This window comes from Tenrec ecaudatus, chromosome 17 (assembly GCF_050624435.1).
Source record: "Tenrec ecaudatus isolate mTenEca1 chromosome 17, mTenEca1.hap1, whole genome shotgun sequence".
Classification (NCBI taxonomy): Eukaryota; Metazoa; Chordata; class Mammalia; order Afrosoricida; family Tenrecidae; genus Tenrec; species Tenrec ecaudatus.
In genome coordinates, this window is record NC_134546.1 from 18,324,802 (window position 1) to 18,343,076 (window position 18,275).

General features: G+C 54.0%; 3 protein-coding genes across 9 annotated transcripts; 1 reads left to right on the plus strand and 2 right to left on the minus strand.

Annotated features, from left to right (window-relative positions):
- Positions 1–3,265: 3,265 nt before the first annotated feature.
- Positions 3,266–7,823, minus strand: EIF2B4 (eukaryotic translation initiation factor 2B subunit delta). 4 transcript variants are annotated; one of them, XM_075535747.1, is made up of 13 exons: positions 7,665–7,823; positions 7,248–7,291; positions 6,777–6,912; positions 6,397–6,600; positions 6,039–6,121; positions 5,769–5,860; positions 5,430–5,544; positions 5,165–5,241; positions 4,893–4,995; positions 4,552–4,679; positions 4,229–4,406; positions 3,630–3,810; positions 3,266–3,525 (listed from the first exon to the last, which is right to left on the minus strand). In XM_075535747.1, the coding sequence occupies exons 1-13, from the start codon at positions 7,693–7,695 to the stop codon at positions 3,326–3,328; spliced, it is 1,572 nt and encodes a 523-aa protein (XP_075391862.1). In that variant the 5' UTR covers positions 7,696–7,823; the 3' UTR covers positions 3,266–3,325. The 4 variants fall into 4 exon arrangements, with proteins under 4 accessions (XP_075391862.1, XP_075391861.1, XP_075391863.1 ...); XM_075535746.1 differs by having other exon boundaries at positions 6,397–6,603; positions 7,665–7,821; XM_075535748.1 differs by lacking the exon at positions 7,665–7,823 and adding an exon at positions 7,558–7,579 and having other exon boundaries at positions 6,397–6,603.
- Positions 7,824–7,957: 134 nt separating this feature from the next.
- On the plus strand, positions 7,958–14,612 carry SNX17 (sorting nexin 17). Its single transcript, XM_075535751.1, has 15 exons — positions 7,958–8,161; positions 8,618–8,692; positions 9,531–9,648; positions 10,765–10,829; positions 11,319–11,429; positions 11,537–11,627; positions 11,783–11,870; positions 12,119–12,188; positions 12,479–12,571; positions 12,677–12,880; positions 13,015–13,140; positions 13,298–13,375; positions 13,510–13,584; positions 13,671–13,712; positions 13,798–14,612. The coding sequence occupies exons 1-15, from the start codon at positions 8,099–8,101 to the stop codon at positions 13,909–13,911; spliced, it is 1,413 nt and encodes a 470-aa protein (XP_075391866.1). The 5' UTR covers positions 7,958–8,098; the 3' UTR covers positions 13,912–14,612.
- Positions 14,483–18,106, minus strand: ZNF513 (zinc finger protein 513). Of its 4 annotated transcripts, none has more exons than XM_075535745.1 (4): positions 18,023–18,106; positions 17,376–17,531; positions 15,749–16,336; positions 14,483–15,658 (listed from the first exon to the last, which is right to left on the minus strand). In XM_075535745.1, the coding sequence occupies exons 2-4, from the start codon at positions 17,398–17,400 to the stop codon at positions 14,832–14,834; spliced, it is 1,440 nt and encodes a 479-aa protein (XP_075391860.1). In that variant the 5' UTR covers positions 17,401–17,531; positions 18,023–18,106; the 3' UTR covers positions 14,483–14,831. The 4 variants fall into 4 exon arrangements, with proteins under 4 accessions (XP_075391860.1, XP_075391858.1, XP_075391859.1 ...); XM_075535743.1 differs by lacking the exon at positions 18,023–18,106 and adding an exon at positions 17,763–17,859; XM_075535744.1 differs by lacking the exon at positions 18,023–18,106 and adding an exon at positions 17,748–17,859 and having other exon boundaries at positions 14,483–15,640.
- Between the last annotated feature and the right edge of the window lie 169 nt (positions 18,107–18,275).

An 18,275-nucleotide genomic window follows, 5' to 3' on the forward strand; every position in this document is an offset into this window, starting at 1 on the left:
TTCCTTAGCTTCCTCTCCATTCCTGCTGCATCCGATTAGGGAACTATTGCAAAAGGCTTTACTCATTTTTGAAATAAGATGTTCACATGGTTCAAAGTTGAAAAGATATAAAGGTATAAAGCAGACTCTAATCCCATCCACACAAGGAACGAATAAATTTCTTATAACTGGTCTAAGATATTTTATGTATTGTAGACATGCAAATACATACATAGTTCCTCCTTTTAAATACAAGCGTAACCTGCACACAGCCCTGTACCTTTCTCCTTTGTCCAAATAGATCTTGTGATTGTTCTTTCTCTACACAAAATGTTCCTATTTATTTGTGATGTCTAGTATTTAATCGTATGGCTGTAGCACACGTGATAGCACAATGATTAAGTGCTGGGCTGTTACAAAGTGGGCTCTGTGGGAGCAAGCATACAGGTTGCTGTTACGTCGATGTGGACTTATAGCAACCCTCCAGGACAGAGTAGGGCTGCCCTATAGTGTTTCCCTTGGCTGGGATCTTTATTGGAAGAGATCACCAGGTCCTCTGTCAAGCAGCTGGTGGGTTGGGACCATCAACATTAAGGTTATCGATCAAGTGACTAACCACTGCACCCCCAGGGCTCTTGGTAGTATAAATAGTCTCCTAAAAGGCAGGTGTAAATTTGAGGATTAAGGTGCACTTGACCCATGGTATTTTCAATTGCCCCATCTGCATGTACACACTGGACCATGAATCCGGAAGACAAAAGAAAGGATACATTGGAAGTATGATGAAGAATATTGAAACTACACTGCCCTCCAGTCCATGCTGACTCATAGTCACCCCCTGTGGGTTTCCGAGACTGTAACTGTTTGGCAGAATAGAAAGCCCAATCTGTCTCCTGCGGAGCTGCTGGTGGTTTTGAACCACCAACCATGTGGATCAACTGCCAGCAAAACAGATCTTTTGGAGGAGGAACTGCCAGAACGCGCCTTAGAAGTGAAAATGGTGAGGCTGGCTCCCTTTGGACATGCTGTCCGGAGAGAAGAGGCCCCAAAGACGGCATGGTGCTTGGCAAAGTGGAGGGGCAGGAAAAGAAGACCCTCAACAGGATGGATTAACGTAGGGCTACAACAATGGGCTCAAACATAACGAGGTAGCGAAGGCACAAGACTGCGCTTGTCTCATTGTTACAGAGGGTTGCTATGAACTGGGACCAACTTGACAGCATCCAGTAACACTTAAGACTGCTGGTTTCCAGCCTTTTGCTACTACAAGCAACACTGCAATAAATACCCATACATCTTTACATGCAACTGTACATTCTCAATAGGAACAACTTATCTGAAGAGTAAATGCCAAAAATCCGAATTGCTGGGTCAAACTTTAGGTACATTTGCAATTTTAATTGATGGGATGATTAATTAAAAGTGCCCGAGTGGCATGTCAAGTAAGCTTTGGACTGTTAACCACAAGGTTGGTGGTTCAAACCCACCACCTGCTTTGCAGGAGAAAGATGAAGCTATGAGTTAGAATCAATAGCCGTGTTTTTTTGTTTTTTTAAATCCACTTTTTTGTCTGCGTCTAATCTCTTGTCAGACATCATCTTAAAGCATAGAGTTCGCTCTATTGAGCTCTTGCTTTATATTGATGACTGAGCGGTACACATTGAATATATAAAACCCCCTAAGTTCAGAGTACTCCTTCAAGAAAAGGAAAGCTGAAAAAGCAATTACCCCACAAGGACATCACTTGGATACCACTGGAACTAACATTAAGATTGAAGTGTTTATCCCACCTTCCCAGTGTGAGTTTTAATTCAGAATACTATATACAACATTAACTGATTGAGGGTTCTTTATAAGATACCAGCTAGTAAATATGAAAAGATAGGATTTGAAAAATCACGATTTTGTAACCCTTAAAGAAATACTGCAGGCAACAAACAGCAGTGGATGAAACCAGTAAGTGCAAGGTCGGTGGAAAACTTTACAATGGACTGATCAGGGGACCCACACTCAACGTGGGAAGTAGACCGAGCCACAGTCGGCTGCCTGAGCTGAGGCACTGAGGCACAGGACACCACTGCGGGAATATTCTTGCCCTCATAGTTGAACGGAAATACTGGAGCTAGAAGCATGAGTGAAAAGACAAGTAAACATTCACACCCAGAATGTGGAATGTGGGAACAGTTTATAAGCAATGTCAAAGTGGGGAGAAAAGGGAAGGAGATAAGAGGTTCTTTTGAATACAAGAAATATAATCGCTACTTTGTGAAACTGCTTGAGCCTGATTCAAACAAACCAATCAGAAAGCCCCCCTTGAGACATTCCGAGGGCTTTGCTGTGGATCAGATGCTGTGCACAGGGGGCTAACTGTGATGAAAGATCTGGATCAATGGCTGTTTCAAGAGCTGCATCTAAATTTTGTAGGGGGTGAAAGAATAGTTGTTGAGATTTGCTGTAAAATGACCCTCAGCAAAATTAAAGCAAATATTTGGGGTTTTTTGCATCTGGTAAATAGGAATTCTTTGTACAGGTCACTTTCTTTTGTGACACACACACACAGAGACAACGGAGGCCCATCACACTGGTCAGACTCAAAATCCAGCCCAACCTGCCTTTGCAGTCTCATCATTCTTATCATGAGCTTCCGTCCTAGCCTCACCATACAACTGGCTACTTTTGAAACTGGCCGCTCCACTGAAGGCCTCGCCTGCTAGTTAAGCTGTTGTCTCTGAGGAAGATTCAACCGTCTGTTCAAGCGACTTCCTTGGCTGAGCTGCCTTCCCTTTTCCCCTTACCTCCTCCTCAAGGACCCGGTCAGATGTGACCTGTGCCATCTTCATCAATCTTCCAAGCCTCACTGGCATCCCCCTTGGGCAATCCTAAGGAGTTCTGTTCATACGACTGGACTTTCTCTCATTCTCCCTTGTTTAGAAAGAGCTCTTCTCCATGATAAGCACGCAAGGGCATGCAGCAAAAAGGAAATGCCTGGGGTAGCTGTGTTACCTTGGGCAAGTCACTTCTCTGTGCCTCAGATCTGTCCCCAGTAATACCTCCCCTCATAGAGATCACTGCACGGTGACAAGACTTCAAGCAGTTGCTGACACACAATGAGCAACAAGTGCTAAGCTACTCAAGATAGGACTCTCCTTGTCCTTCTCCTCCTCATTTCCAGCTCACAGGTCACTGGAGAGGGGTTCCACAACAGTTTGAGGTGGGTAGTGAGTGACAGGAAGAATGGCCCCAAACTTACATGACGGTGGCACTAAGAGAGACAAAGGCAGCAGAGTTGCAGAGTGAAGGAGTACATCATTTATTGACCCCATGGGGGTGCCCTCCACCTCCACCCTCACTGGTCACTGCTCTTGACTCGGAGGACAACAGGCACAGAACTGCAAGGGATCATCCCCAGCTCTGTGATCACCAGATCCACAAGCTCTGGGGGGGTCACATCATAGACCAGATTCAACAAGCGTAGGGACGGGTAGTTCTGCCAGTTAGCCAGGGCCACGCGGTCTCCTCGCTCACACAGCAGATCATCAGGGTCATCTGCAATGGGGGTAACCATTCATGTCCTTGTAGAAAACATGCAACTCCCACTCCCTCTCCAATCTTCTCAGGCCCCCTGGAACCTTCCCTCCTGCCCTCCTTACCTAGCTCATTGGAGACAAAGGCATCCGTCTGCACACGCTCACAGAACTTGTATGTTTCACAGCATACCAGCACTGGGACGTTATGGGCTCGAGCCACTAGGGCCAGCTGGGCCGTCCCCACTCGTGACATCACAGACCCATTGGCTAGGAGTGCGTGAGCTCCCAATAGCACCTTAGAGACCTGTTAGTTTGGGGGAGTGGGGGTGGGTGGGGGAGAGGGAAATGTCACATGTGGTCAGTAATGTAGACTACGGCTCCCCACTTCTGCACAGGCCAGCAACCTCAAAACTAACGAGTAACAAACCCCAGCCGTGGCTCTTCCTGGGAAATATCTGACCACTGACCCACCAGATATCCCACAAGGCAATGAAGCTCTGTGGTTCCTTTTGCCCCATTCCCTTTTGGTGGTTGCTAGTGTAATACAATGTGCTTGCAATAGCTAGACTGTGCTGAAGCATGTCGTAGGTAGGGTTCCTATGAAACCTATACCAGGTCTACACAACTTTAGTATTTCTAACTATACGTAATCTGGAAAAGTAGGGTTATGGCCATACTGCCATACCCTCTGTACTGCCAACTTTAGGGTCCCTTGCCCTTACCTCTGGGAGCACATAGGAGGCTGCAGGAATCAGCAGGTAGGAGGCAGGGACCCCTGCCCGGACCAGAGAACGCAATGTGTGCCTTCCCTCCAGCCATGGCCGACTATCCACCACTACCACTCGAAATCGGCGGCCCTCAGCCCAGGCTTCCTGAAGAATTCGTGACACCAGAGATGAACTGAAAGGGAGGGGGGAGGACTCCGCTTTAAATGCCACCAACTAATGGCAAAGGGCAAGTGGTACTCCCTTCTTGCAGATCATTTCACCACCACCCCCCTACGGAGTAACCACGTCCCTTTCTAGGCCTCAGCTCTGGACCATACCATCCATACACCAGGATCACATCTCCATGGCTGATCTTCTTGTAGGCAAAGCGGGAGATTGCCTGAGCTGCGAGGACGATCTTCTCTTGCACATACCGATCGATGGCTTCTCGGAGGTCTGACTTGGCCTAGACACAAGCACATGTCTTCCTGATGATCATGCCAGTTACCTGAATATGCATATGACGACAGGCTCCCAGGTAGCCCAAGCCAGACTGCTCTATCCCTTCCTGGACCTGTGTTGGGGAAGGGTGGCTCTCATTGCCCTTCCTTCCCAGGGCAGGTGTCCTAAATGTGTTGCTGCTTAGCTCTACCCCCTGCTGCATGCCTCATAGTCTCACCTCCTCTTCTCTCCTGGAGCCGCTCACACCGGTGATCTCCTTGTTAAGGAACTTGATGGCGTTGTACATGCTCGCTGACAGGGGGCGGCACTGAGTCAGGAAGCTGGAAGAACAATGCCTTACGTTGGGGCAGCTCTTTACAAGGCACACAGCTTTCACACTTAAACTTTTTTTTCCTTTAGGAAGGCAACAACAGGAGTGAGAGGAGCAAGGGAAAGGGAACAAGACAATGACTGGGTGAGGGGGCGTGGCCCTGCAGTTACTGCCTTTACCGGATGTAGGGTTTCAGTTTATTCACCAGATCCCTCGAGAGTTCTTCATGGGGAGGCGTTGTGTAGTCCTGAATCACCTAACGGGTACACAAGTTAATCAGCAAATTGCCCCCAAAGAAAAGGTTTCCGAAAGGAGGATGGGGGGCAAAGCTCATGGAGGGGAAGTATTCAAAGGGTAGTCTTTCTTGCTTCCCCCCGAGATTACAGTGGCTAAGAGAAGCAGGGCAGCGTTGGGGAAGGTGGAAACACGACAGGGGGAGCATACCTGCTGCAAAGCACGGAGCAGGGCAATACACCGGGCATTGGAGCCACTGACCAGGCCCTGGGAGTACTGCAGGCCGAGTCGCACCATGGCTGGGTGGATCACAGAGGATGGGATGCTGACGGGATGGCTGTGTCACACACTTTGCAAGGGAGCGTGAGCACCTACCCCTCATGCAAAGGAGCTTTCTCTCTAGCACAGACGCTCTCGTTTCTTCTACAGTTTTGCCTCGAGGCTTAGCTTTCCCCCTCAGATCCAACCTCAAATTCCCAGCCACTTTTAAAACTCAATGACTATACACTCCCCAGAAGTAAGAGTTGTTACAGCTTCATGGGCTCCTACCTCATATACTGGGTCACAGAGTTTTGTCGGCTGTACTGAGGAAGGTGGGAGAAGAGACTGACTTTGGATCCATAATCCATCCGTGTAGGAACCTTGATGAAATAGGGAAACTGGGTTAGTGGTCCAGACTTTAAAACTTAAGGAGGTAAAGCTGGACAGGAAGTGAGCGGTTGAGACTGATCTGACCCAAATATTCCCCCTTCTCCAGGGTTTCATTTTGCCCAGAACATCTTTCTTCTCTCACGGCCACATCACAGGCCCACTTCCTACCTGCTGTCGCTCTGGTTTCTTAACAAGTCTTCTCAGAAGTGTGGGGTCATCAACTTGGGTGTGCTCAGGTAGATGCTTCACTCCTGCGACAAAATCATCATGTGCTCAAGGAACTGTACCAGGACATTTGGATGATTTGATCTCAGAGGATAAGGGGCATGGAGAAAAGTAGGATTAAAAAAAAAGGGCTGGGGGGGGGCAGCATAAAAGAAGAAATAGGTATAGACTGGGGGAGGGGCATTTGGAGCTTGGGTGTCTAGAGGAGACAACAAGGAGAGCAGCGTTGTTTAACTCTGGGGAAGACTGAACTAGCACAGAACTTAGGTGTAACAGAGGTCTTGAAATGCAGGGCCAATACCTGAGGGGGTTTCTGCAGCTGTGCTGGGGCAGGTCTGAGGAGGTGGTCCTCCTGGTTCCCCTTTCCTTGCCTGTTTCAGGGCTCGCTCAGCCTCCTGCTTGGCTCTCCGCTCAGCACGAAGTTCGGCTTTACTCCGACCAGGTGGAACTTTCTCCCCAGGGGTGCCTAACTGATTGGTGGGCCCTGGCGGTTCTCTGGTTGGAGCTACTACAGGCAGAAAGAAGGGGTACCCAAGCTCTAGGCAGGCAATCGCTGTGTCCCAGCCAAAAGCTCTCTCCCTGTTTGTCTAAACTGCTTCTCCCTTCATTGCCCAACCCAACTGCGCCATCTCCTCCTCTCCTCCACCAGCTCCACATCCCAGTCCTGCGAGCGCTCCACACCTGGACACGGGGCTGCACAGCCAGTTGATCCGGTTTCCTGCGGTGTCCCCTTTTCCTCCTTCCGTTTCTTCTTTTGCTGTTTCTTTTCCTTCCGAAGCTGCAGTTTCTCTTCTTGGGTCATCTCCTTACCCCCTGACTGAGACACAGAGATAACACGACGCCACTCTTCCCTAATAACCCCAAAAATGTAGAAGCGCTCTTGGGCACGGACAAGATCATCACATCCTCCCGAGTAACGTCTTAATCCTCTCCAACCACCTCCCTCCCGGGGACGTGCCCGACATCCATCCCACAGGAATCGAGGTTTCTCTCCAGCCACACAAACACCAGGGTTGAACGAACTCGGTAAAATCTCCCCTCGCCGGATTGTAAACTGAAACGGGGAGGGAAGTGGGGCCGGAATGAAGCTGACAACGTCCCGCGTCCCACGGAAGCCCTTGGCAGGTGGCTGGCTCAAGAGCCTTGACTTACCCCGGGCCTCGAAGTAAGCTCCGTCTTCATCCCTGATCCCGAGTCTGCGTCAGAAAACAGGGCGCAGAGTGAGCAGGGGGGGCCCCGAGAGGATTTGGGGAGACTTGATGTCGCCAGTCTCTGGATGGGCATGACCGCGGCTCTACCTCCAGACTGAGGCTACCCAGCGATGCGCGTGGGGACGCGCTGCGCCGCAAGATCAAAGCAAAGGCGGGGTGGGGGGGCGGAGACAGAAGGGGTCAGCTATTTACTGCTCGCGGAACCGGGCCGGGACGGCAGGCTGCGCCCGAGACTGAGGTCCCAATCCCACCTGGCGCCGCCGCCGCGCGCCCGCCGGTCGGGCCCGGAGAAGCCAGCCCTGGCGGTGCCGAGCCTGTGCGCTCGAGCCGCGTGCGTGCGCCCGAGCCCTGCACTCACCCTCGCGAACGGCCACGGCCACGGCGGCCATCACGCTCAGCCCTTGGCTCCGCCCCTGCGGTCACGGCCGCGACGGAGCCCCGCGCCGCCGTCGCTGCGAGCACAGCGCCACCTGGCCTGGAGGCTCTCGCGGCGCCTCCCCACTAGGCTCGGACGCACGCTGGCGCTCCGCTCCGGGGACGGGTCGCGATGAGGGCCAGCACAAGCATGCACGCTCAGTGACGGTGGCTTCCTTGACCCGCTAGACTACATTTCCCAGCATGCCGAGGGAGGGGCGCCGAGGAGCGGACGTCCCACTTCCCTTCCCACCTTCGACTTCAGGCCCGCAAAATGGCGAGTGAAGCTGCGGGGATGCGCTGAGCAGCGGGGCTGAGCCGTGCAGAGCCTCCGCGGCCCTCACAGACCGGGCCCCGGCGGGCCCTGCCGCCAGGAACATGCACTTTTCCATCCCTGAGACCGAGTCCCGCAGCGGGGACAGCGGCGGCTCCCCCTACGTGGTGAGGAGCGGCTGGCGCCAGGCCGGGCAGGGGCGGGGAGAACGGGGCGGAGTCCTCCCGCAGCCGTGTCCCAGGCCTGGCCGGCAGCCTTCGGGCCTGGGCGAGATTTCCCGGCTCTTGACCGCCACGGGGGAACCTCCTTCCACGTCCCAGGGTTGTCCCGAGAGCGCCCCGGCTCCTGTGGGTGCTCTGGCCGCGTCCTCGCCCCCGAGGGGCCCCGGCTGCTCAGGAGAACGCCACTGACTGCTTGGGCGAGGAGACTTAGGCTGCAGCGCCCGGGTTTCCCCGGACCCCCTCCGGTTCGGGAGCTTGGCCAGGGGCAAAAAGACCTGCTAACGGCTTCGGGACATCTCAGCGCTGCACTCAAGAGTTCTGCCAGGCCGCTTTCGGCCAGGGTTCTCTAGTGGGCAGCCCAAGCGGGGACCCTAAAATGCTTGCCTGCTTTTGTGTCCGCAGGCCTATAACATTCACGTGAATGGAGTCCTGCACTGTCGGGTGCGCTACAGCCAGCTCCTGGGTCTGCACGAGCAGGTGGGACTGGCGTTCCTGGGAGCCTGGAGGCCGCGGCGGGCCTTTTCATACACACGGGCATCAAGTGTCTCCGTCTTTTAGCCCGTTAGGATTCTTGGAGGCTGTACTTGCCTTGCATCATGACCACGGGAGGGGGGAAAGGGGGTCAGGGTTGTTATCGTCTGGCATTTCTTGTGGATTCCCTAGGAAGCTTCATGTCATGTCTGCTGTGCTTCCTGCTCCTCCCCCATATTCACATCCTTCTTCCGGCTTTTCAGCCTTTGCCTGTGCATGGAAAAAACGACCCCCTTTCTGATTGCCCAAGCACATTCCTTCTGTCATCCGAGCTGCCAATGAAATTCTTTGTCCTGCTCATGCAAACCATTCACCAGGTTCCTGTGTGTTCTTTGACCCATCTCAGTACAGGTGACTGCAGTCCAGTTGTTGCCCTGTATCGGGATGCTGTGTCTTCCTACCCTTTTCACCGGATGAACTGTTTTAACGCAATACAGAACCCTGGCCCTACTGAAAGTGTGCAACCCTGATCATTAACAGTTAACTACTTGTGCACATAAGCTTTCCTTATAAAGCCCTTTGCTTCCTGTCAGGATGCAATGAGCAGACCCTGGCTAGATAGTCCGGAAGCTCCTCAGGTCCTGGCCTCATGAACCCTCCCCACAGTAAACTGGGACAGAATTTCTGCCTAGGGCCAGGGAATGACTCCCATGAGATGCTACCTCAGCCAAAAAAGTTATTCTCTAGATGGAGTAGGCACTTAAGGGGAAGAAACATCACGGGTCTGAATTTCCTCTTTTCGTTTTCTGTGTTTATATGATGGGTTCTGTCTCTCTTTGAATAGCTCCGGAAGGAGTATGGGGCCAATGTGCTTCCTGCATTCCCCCCAAAGAAACTTTTCTCTCTGACACCTGCTGAGGTAGAACAGAGGAGGGAGCAGTTAGAGAAGTACATGCAAGCAGGTGAGTGGCTGCAGGCAACTTGAGGCTGGCTATGTTGAGGACGATGGGAGAAACTAAAAGCAGCTGGTTCTGTAACAAACCCAAATCCATTGTCCTTGATTTCCACTCATAGTGACCTATAGGGCAGAGAGTAGATCTGCCCCTTGAAGTTTTCTGGAAGGTAAATCCAAGAAGGATAATTCTCCCACAGAGTGGCTGGTGGGTTTGAACCTTCAATCTTAGGGTTAGCAGCCCAATGCTTAGCCCATAGCACCACCAGGGTGCCTAGCTGGTCTGTATCAGCAAACCAAACCATGGCCATTGAGTAAATTTTGATTTTGAGTGACCCTATAGGGTAGAGTAGAGCCCTAGAGAAACTTATGGTTTCTGAGGCAGTCAATCTTTACAGAAGCAGACGGCCTCATCTTTCTGCCAAGGAGCGGCTAATGGGTTCACCCTTTTGGCTAGCAAACCAGTGAATAATCCACTGTACCACCAGGGCTCCTTAGCTGGTTTATAAAAGGTCCTAAATTCACTTTGAGATCTGGGGAGCCTTCTGCTTAGTCTGTTAATTAGGAAAAGTAAATAGTGTGCAGGGATAGGTAACTATCCTAACAAAGCAATTTGGGCAGAAACATGAGAATATCAGCACTTGTTGACAAGATTAAGTTCAAAGGAACAGGTTATACAAAGAAAGTGACTACATCAGTGCGTAACTGTCAAACTACTGAGAATCATGACCCGGCCCAATTGACTCACACCTTGTGCAAAATAGTCCAGTAGTACGTATTTTACTATTGCCTTAAGTGCACGATGTCCAAAACGAGAGTCAGTAAGTGAGGAATTAATGTGTAATACTAAACATTACTAGAACTGTATAGCGGGGAAAACTTAATTTATGTCTGATTTGCCTTAGATTCATATCATTGTTACTTTGCAAGTTTCCTAGACTGGCCCCAACTAGATGGCAGCCAAGGGTGGGGCAAGTGAAGAATTTATGCAGATAGTGAGGTGAGACCAGCTTGGGGATATGGCAGGTCACCATCAGCAGGAAATGGGGTCAAGGGGACCTTCCAAGAACAGGACTGGAAGGAACCAACAGAAAGCCCTAAGTTACTGGAACTATTGTTCCCATAGTTCGGCAAGACCCATTGCTTGGGAGCAGTGAGACCTTCAATAGTTTCCTGCGTCGAGCGCAACAGGTAAGGTTTTGGGTAAGATCCAGATGTACTGGAGGGCCATGACAGTGATGTGGCTGCAAAGGAGTCACCGGCTTTTCTAGACTGGGGCTTCTGCCGTGTAACCACTGTAAGTTCCGTCCCTTTGGTCTTTGTTCCATGGGTTCGAGAGGCTCCTTTCAGGAACTTGAGGTTCTAGTGGAACATTATCTTCTCAAGAGTGCTTTGTGGGGCAGTGAATGTACAAATGTGCTTTACACAGTTGATGTATGTATGGATTGTGATAAGTTATATGAGCCCCTAATAAAACGATTAAAAGAAAGACATGCAATAAAATAAAGAGTGCTTTGTCACTGACATGTGACTAGGATGAGGTTAAGGAATCCCAGCTTGCGTTTAAACAACCAAGAACAGACACGAGAGAGACTTAAGAGTTGGGGGTGGGCTAGAGCTAGACCCTGCGCAGGACTTAACCAGGTGGTGCTTTCTGTCCCCGTGTCTACTCAAAACCAGGAGACACAGCAAGTCCCCACAGAAGAGGTCTCCCTGGAAGTGTTGCTCAGTAATGGACAGAAAGTTCTGGTCAATGTGCTGACTTCAGATCAAACAGAGGATGTCCTAGAGGTGAGGCCCTTGCTCGTTGCCTCCCCTCCCTTCTCTCTGCTGGGTCGCAGGCTTAGGGGTGATGGGCACCCGCCCGTGTAAGCTGTGCTTTCTCTTCCTTTCTCCAGGCTGTGGCTGCAAAGCTGGATCTTCCAGATGACTTGATTGGATACTTTAGTCTCTTTCTAGTTCGAGAAAAAGAGGATGGCACTTTTTCCTGTGAGTTCTTTTCTCTGGACTTTATTGCTTCTCTGTGCTTCTAGTAGTGAACTCTTTTTCCCTCACTTGGGAGACCAAAATGGGGCTTTTCCTTAAGACTACTCGTTAATTCCCTTCCCAAGTCTCATGACATTTTCTTTGTTTTTAACCCATAGTTGTGCGGAAGTTGCAAGAGTTTGAGCTGCCTTATGTGTCTGTTACTAGTCTACGGAGTCAAGAGTATAAGATTGTGCTCAGGAAAAGGTCAGGGCTGGCCTTGGAGCAGGAGGAGGGGACTGGGTTGACCTACGGGGCACCTATTGAGACAGACTAAGCTGGACAAGGGGGTTGGGCTTGGTGTTTCTGAAAGAAGTCCTTAAGTCTCCCCTGCCCATTCACATTGTACCACAGTAACCCCTCAGAGTTTGACTGTTCCTTTGGCCTTTCCCTTTCCACCTCATTTGTCACCCCAACTGAGCTCCATTACCCCTTTCCACCCCTTGGCCTCACAGCTATTGGGACTCTGCATATGATGATGATGTCATGGAGAACCGGGTTGGCCTGAACCTGCTTTATGCTCAGGTGAGCTTGGCACTGCCTTAAAGCCCCTTCCCTGGAAATGACTGATACCCCAACTCTCCAAAAGTCCCTTCTTGTCTTTGCACCTAGTTCATGGGAAGTTCCTAGAATACTAACAGGGCACCAGACAGAACCGCTACTATCTTATAAGCTGATAGGATCATGGGTCTTTACTGCAAGTTGTGGGGGTGGGGGGGTTGCAACATGTCAGGCCAGACAGGTAACTTAAGCCACTTTTCCCAGCTCTCAGATTAGGAACCCCACCACTCCCCAATTCCTTGTGTCCACTGTAGACAGTATCAGATATTGAGCGTGGGTGGATCCTGGTCACCAAGGAGCAGCACCGGCAGCTCAAGTCTCTGCAAGAAAAGGTCTCCAAGAAGGAGGTGAGCCTGTTGTTAGCTTTTTCCTATCTCCCTCCACGGAGTTCATTCTCCCCACTGCTCCTGGCCCTCCCGCTTGACTGGCCCGATGGGGCGGCTACATTTCAGTTCCTGCGACTGGCCCAGACGCTGCGGCACTATGGCCACCTACGCTTTGATGCCTGTGTGGCTGACTTCCCAGAGAAGGACTGTCCTGTGGTGGTGAGCGCTGGCAACAGTGAGCTCAGCCTCCAGCTCCGCTTACCTGGCCAGCAACTCCGTGAAGGCTCCTTCCGGGTCACCCGCATGCGATGCTGGCGGGTTACCTCGTCTGTGAGTTGAGGCAGGAAGGGAAAGCCTGCTGGGAGGAGGACCTGGCTGACCTTGTGCTTCAGAAATGGGCACCGGTCCCAGAGGGAGGCAGTTTGGTCAGAATTAATGACTGAATTCCACTTAAACTTTCCCAGGTGCCTCTGCCCAGCGGAGGCACAAGCAGCCCAGGCCGGGGACGGGGTGAGGTACGCCTGGAACTAGCTTTCGAATACCTCATGAGCAAGGACCGACTACAGTGGGTCACCATCACCAGCCCCCAGGTGTGAGCCCACCCTCAGACCTCTGCAGCCCCTTACACCATCTCTTTTAAGACACCCAAGGTTTAGGGCTCCCGGTCTGTATGTGAGGGGCAGCCCTTATCTGTGGGGTTCTGGGCTAGGTAAGCACTCTGTTCAGGCTGAGCTTTCTTTCCCCCAGGCTATCATGATGAGCATTTGCTTGCAGTCCATGGTAGATGAACTGATGGTGAAGAAATCTGGCGGCAGTATCAGGAAGGTGAGAAATGAGTACCAATGAAACAGTGGGTATACTCGCTGCTTTCTAGCCAGGGTGAGGCTTCTCGTGCGCGGAAGGGCTGGGATTCTAAAGGGATTGGCCTGTCCGTATCAGCACCTTCTCTCCAATCCCAGATGCTGCGCCGGCGATTGGGGGGCACCCTCAGGCGTTCAGACAGTCAGCAAGCAGTAAAGTCCCCACCACTGCTTGTAAGTATTGCCCACTGGTCAATACCCAGGCTCTCCTCCATTTCCATTTCCTCTTAGGTCTGACATCTCTGTTTCCTTTTCCCCAGGAGTCACCTGATGCCAGCCGAGAGTCCATGGCCAAACTCTCAGTGAGTTTACTGGGGGTGGGGAAGCTGTTGGCAGGAAACCACCAGTAGGTTGGTACCCTCTGACCCCAACCCTGCCTTGTTACAGAGCAAGCTGAGTGCCGTGAGCTTGCGGGGAATTGGCAGTCCCAGCACAGATGCTAGTGCCAGTGACGTCCACGGCAACTTCGCCTTCGAGGGCATTGGGGATGAGGATCTGTAATCTCCACTGCTCTACACTCCAGAGGATACACAGAAACTGGCCCAGTGAATGTCTGCCCTACATTCCAGAGGATGCACAGAAACTGGCCCAGTGAATGTCTGCCCTACACTCCAGAGGACACATAGAAACTGGCCCTGTGTCTGTGCTGCCCCTCCACGCTAGGGGTCTCTTTCTTCGTACCTTTCTTCTTCTGTGGCCAGGGGCAGGGGCTTCCTAACCCACCTTCCCTTCCCCCAGGTTGGCTGCACAAAGCATTGTCCCTTTCTCTTTCCCAGGCTGGCCCTCAATGCCAAATTAGCATTTAGTATTTTGCACAATGTCAGAGGGACCATGGCTACCTGCCTTGGGGTGCAACCACCGCTCTCCCCTGGCTGCTTCTGGCTTCTCAAGGCCATGAGCCAAGGGGATGGGCAGAGGTCTGTGTATGGTCTGGCCCAGTCCCCCATCATTAAACACAACCTGATTACTGCCTACCTCTGCTTCCCTCACTGCCCCTGCTGTCCCATCACAGCAGGACCTGCTGTGCTAAGGGGATCACAGACTGAGCTGGGCGTGCCAGTGCTGACTCGGCATAGACATGCTTTGTTAGTGTTTCCTTTATTATAAAGCACTGAAATAAGTTAAATAAAACAGATGATAGGCTGGGTAAGTCCCCCAGCCTGTCCCCCCACAGCTCCTGGGAGCAGTGGAGGTCAATAGCAGGCCCTTCTCACTGAGCTCATGAAGTGCACAGTCAAGGCAAGGCCCCTGGTCCACATGGCCCACTGCCCGTGGGCTTAGAGCTGGTCCAGATAGCGCCTAGGTTAGTCGGTGTGGAGCCCCTGGCCAGCGGGGGAGGAAGGTGGTGGCGGCTTCTGGTCAGTCTGTATAAAACATACAGGAGGGTCAGGATTTAACCCTTGGACCCTAGAGGGTCCAGTTCAGGGTGAGTCTGTGTGATGAGTCCGGCTGCCAGCTGTGCCCAGGGCTGTTGGCCCCCGAGAGCTCAAAACTGGGGGGGGGCTATGAGGTGGGACCCAGCCCTCAGAGGCAGAGAGGCCAGGCCCTCCTGCCCCGCCATGGCCGTGCACCTTCTGGTGGCGCTTGTAGTTGTCCCAGTGGCCCGTGGTGTAGGCGCAGGTGGTGCAGCGGAAGGGCTTCTCGCCGGTGTGCCGTAGCATGTGGCGTTTGAGGTTCATGCTCTGGTTGCAGCTGTAGTTGCAGAGGCTACACCGGAAAGGTTTGTCACCCGAGTGGATGCGACCATGACGCTTGAGGTTGGCCAGGTTGCCACAGGCATAGGGGCAGAGAGGGCACTTGTAGGGCTTCTCCCCAGTGTGTACTCGCTGGTGCCGTTTCAGGTTGTCCAGATGAGCAGAGGCATAGGGACAGCGGGCGCAGCGGAAGGGCTTCTCCCCACTGTGTGTCTTCATGTGCCGGGCCAGGTGGTTGGGATAGTGAGTGGCAAAGGGGCAGAGGCTACAGGCGAAGCCTTTGTCACCTGGGCCCTGGGGCCCCCCACTGGCACCCCCTCCAGCCTCTCCTCGCATGCAGCGCCCACACATGGCAGCTCCCAGCCGACCCCCTTCGCTCTCCTCCAGCTCTTGTCCACAGCCCCGGCAGGTCCAAGGGAACAGCAGCTCTGGCAGTGGTTCTGATCCAGTCCCACACAGGCCCTCCCCGTCACCCCGCAGCTGCCCACAGTCCGGCAGGAAACTGGCACCACCTGGTGGCACATGGAGGCTCAAATCTGGAAGGAGCAGAGCATCTGTGGGAGCAGTGAGACCTGGGCTATAAATCCAAGTAGCCCAAGAGCCACCCACCCCTGCCCCAGGGTCTTTGGCCCCTGGCCCTTTACCTTCAGATCGCTGGGGCACTGCCCCCTCCTGCTCTGTGGGACTGGGAGGCCGGGTTGGTCGTGGGGCACAGCAGCGGAAGCCACAGGTCGGGCAGGGAGGAGTGGGGGGCCCCGCATGGGTGCGCTGATGCCGCCTCAGGTTGCCCAGGCTGCTGCAGGCAAAGGGGCAGTGGGGACAGCGGTAGGGCTTCTCGCCAGTGTGGGTGCGGGTATGCCGCGTCAGGTTGACGAGCTGGGCTGAGGCGTAGGGGCAGCGGCCACAGCGGAACGGCTTCTCCCCGCTGTGAGTCTGCATGTGCCGCTTCAGGTGGCTCGAGTAGTGGGACACGAAGGCGCAGAGGCGGCATGAGTACAGTAGCCGGGGGGGCAGCGGGGGCCCACCACCCGGCCCTCCTGCCCCACAACACGGCCCCTCACCTGTCGGCCCCCCACACAGCTGGCAGGCTGGGCCTGGCCTCTCACCCCTGGCCTCCCCTGGACCCCTGGCTGGCTCCTCAACTTCACTCTCGGCACTTAGTGCCCGGCCGCCCCCAGACTCGTCGTCGCTCAGCCCGTAGGGAAGCCCAGGCCTGGCCCCCAGAGAGTCTCCTGGTGAGACAGACATGAGAAGGGACGTCACCATGGGGTAAGACCAGGCTCCAGTTCACCCTGTCACCTGTGGTCTTCCCCACTTGCTTGCCCGCCCACCCCAACCTCAATGATCCCTTTAGTTCCTGCCTGGAGACAGGCCTCTCCTGTAACAACTCTGCGAGATTCAACGTGAACTGTCATCTTAGGGGCCTGAACAAATTCCTGGGATGTCCAAGCTCACTGCCATGGAGTCGGTTCCGCCTCACAGTGATCCCGCAGGGCAGAGTACAACTGGCCCTTTGGGCTTCCAAGACCATCTCTACAGGGCAGACAGCTTCATCTTCCTCCCTCAGAGCAGCTGGAGGGTTGAAACCTCCAACCTTGTGGTAGCAGCGCAATTTGTAGCCCACTAAGCAAAAGTACAAAAGGCAGAGGTCTCAGACCTTTTTTCTGTGTTATGCAAGCCCCCTTAGTATGGAGCTGACTACAAACTGAAATATCTTATCTCTGGAGGGCGGCGGAAGTTAGAAAAAAGTGGGCAGAAACAGTACCAGATGTCATGTCCCTTTTGATACCCTTGGTGATGTCCCAAACACATCTTTCACAAGTGGGTCGGCAAGCTAGTGAATTATAATGAGGTGAACCTGAGACCAGGGCACAATTGACAGTAGGGGAGGCCACTTGGAGTAGGGACAATAAAACCTCAATCCAAAAGCTTGTGTTGCAGGTGAAGAGAGTTAGGTGTGGCTTACCCAGGGGGCTTCCAAATTGGGGGGGGGGGGGGAAATCCATCTTTTCATGCCATTTTCCCACATTTTTGGAAGCTGCTTCCCAGAACCTCTTCAATAAAGAGTGGGCTGCCAAGGGGGGCCAGGTTATTCTGGCCAAGTGCCTCCGTGTGATTCACCCAGGTGGGGCTGGATACCACCCTTGCGTAGGGCCCTAGAACTTGCCTAGCTGCACAGGGTGTAAGTGGCGAGCCCGCCTGGGCAGAGCAGCCCGGGGGTCTCGCACACAGGCAGATGCCGCCCCGAGGGCTGGGGTCCCCCACACCCACCTTCGGAGTCTCTCTCGAAGCCCATGAGCTGGTCACTGTTGCCGTCCCCTTCCTCCTCGTCCTCTTCCTCCTCAAACTCCAAATCCTGGCCTAGTAGCAAATCACTCTCCAGCACCAGGGCCCCGGGTCCTTCCTCCAGGCAGTCTTCAGTGTCCACTGACGAGGGGAGGGGGTTGGTGGGTTCCCCCTGGTGCGCCGTGCCCATCCCCCGCGCCGCGGGGAGTCAGCCCGCGCTTCCAGGACCTGACCCTCGCCCAGGTCCCCCAATACCTCGGGAGGAAGCTAGCAGTCCAGCCCGGCCCACCCCTGCCCCACTCCCGACCTGCGCCCACTCCGCTGACCCCACCCCCGCTCCCTCCCCTGACCCCTGACCTTTGACCCCCTCACATTTCACAGGCTGCGGGTGGCTTTGCTTCCTTCGGGGCATCGTGACCGGCTCCAGCCCGGCGCGCCTCCGGCCTGCGGCCGCCCGGCCCCGCCCCTCCGCGCTCGGCCCGCCCGCCCCCCTCAGCGCCCGCGGGCCGCCCCCATGCAGCGGCGCCGGCCGCGGGCAGCTCCCGGCCCTGGCCCCGGCGCCCCGCTCAGGCCGCTCCCGCCGCCGCCTCCATTCATGGAGCCCCTGCCCCCCTCCGGAGACCAGCTGGTACCTCCGCACTCGCTTCCGCTTCCGCTGCCGCGGAGCTACACGGGACGCGTAGTGAAGACCGAAGCGGCGGCGGCTTCCACGGCGTGACCGGGAAGTGATTGTGACGTAGTCAGCGGGCGAACCAACCAGAGGTCGCACCGAAACGAGGCCGGGAGGCGGCCGGGGAAACGCCGCTCAGGGCCGGCCTTCCGGGCGGGCTTGGGGGGCGCCCCTTGCTGCGGCCTACAGGCACACTCCCTCACGAACCCCAAACC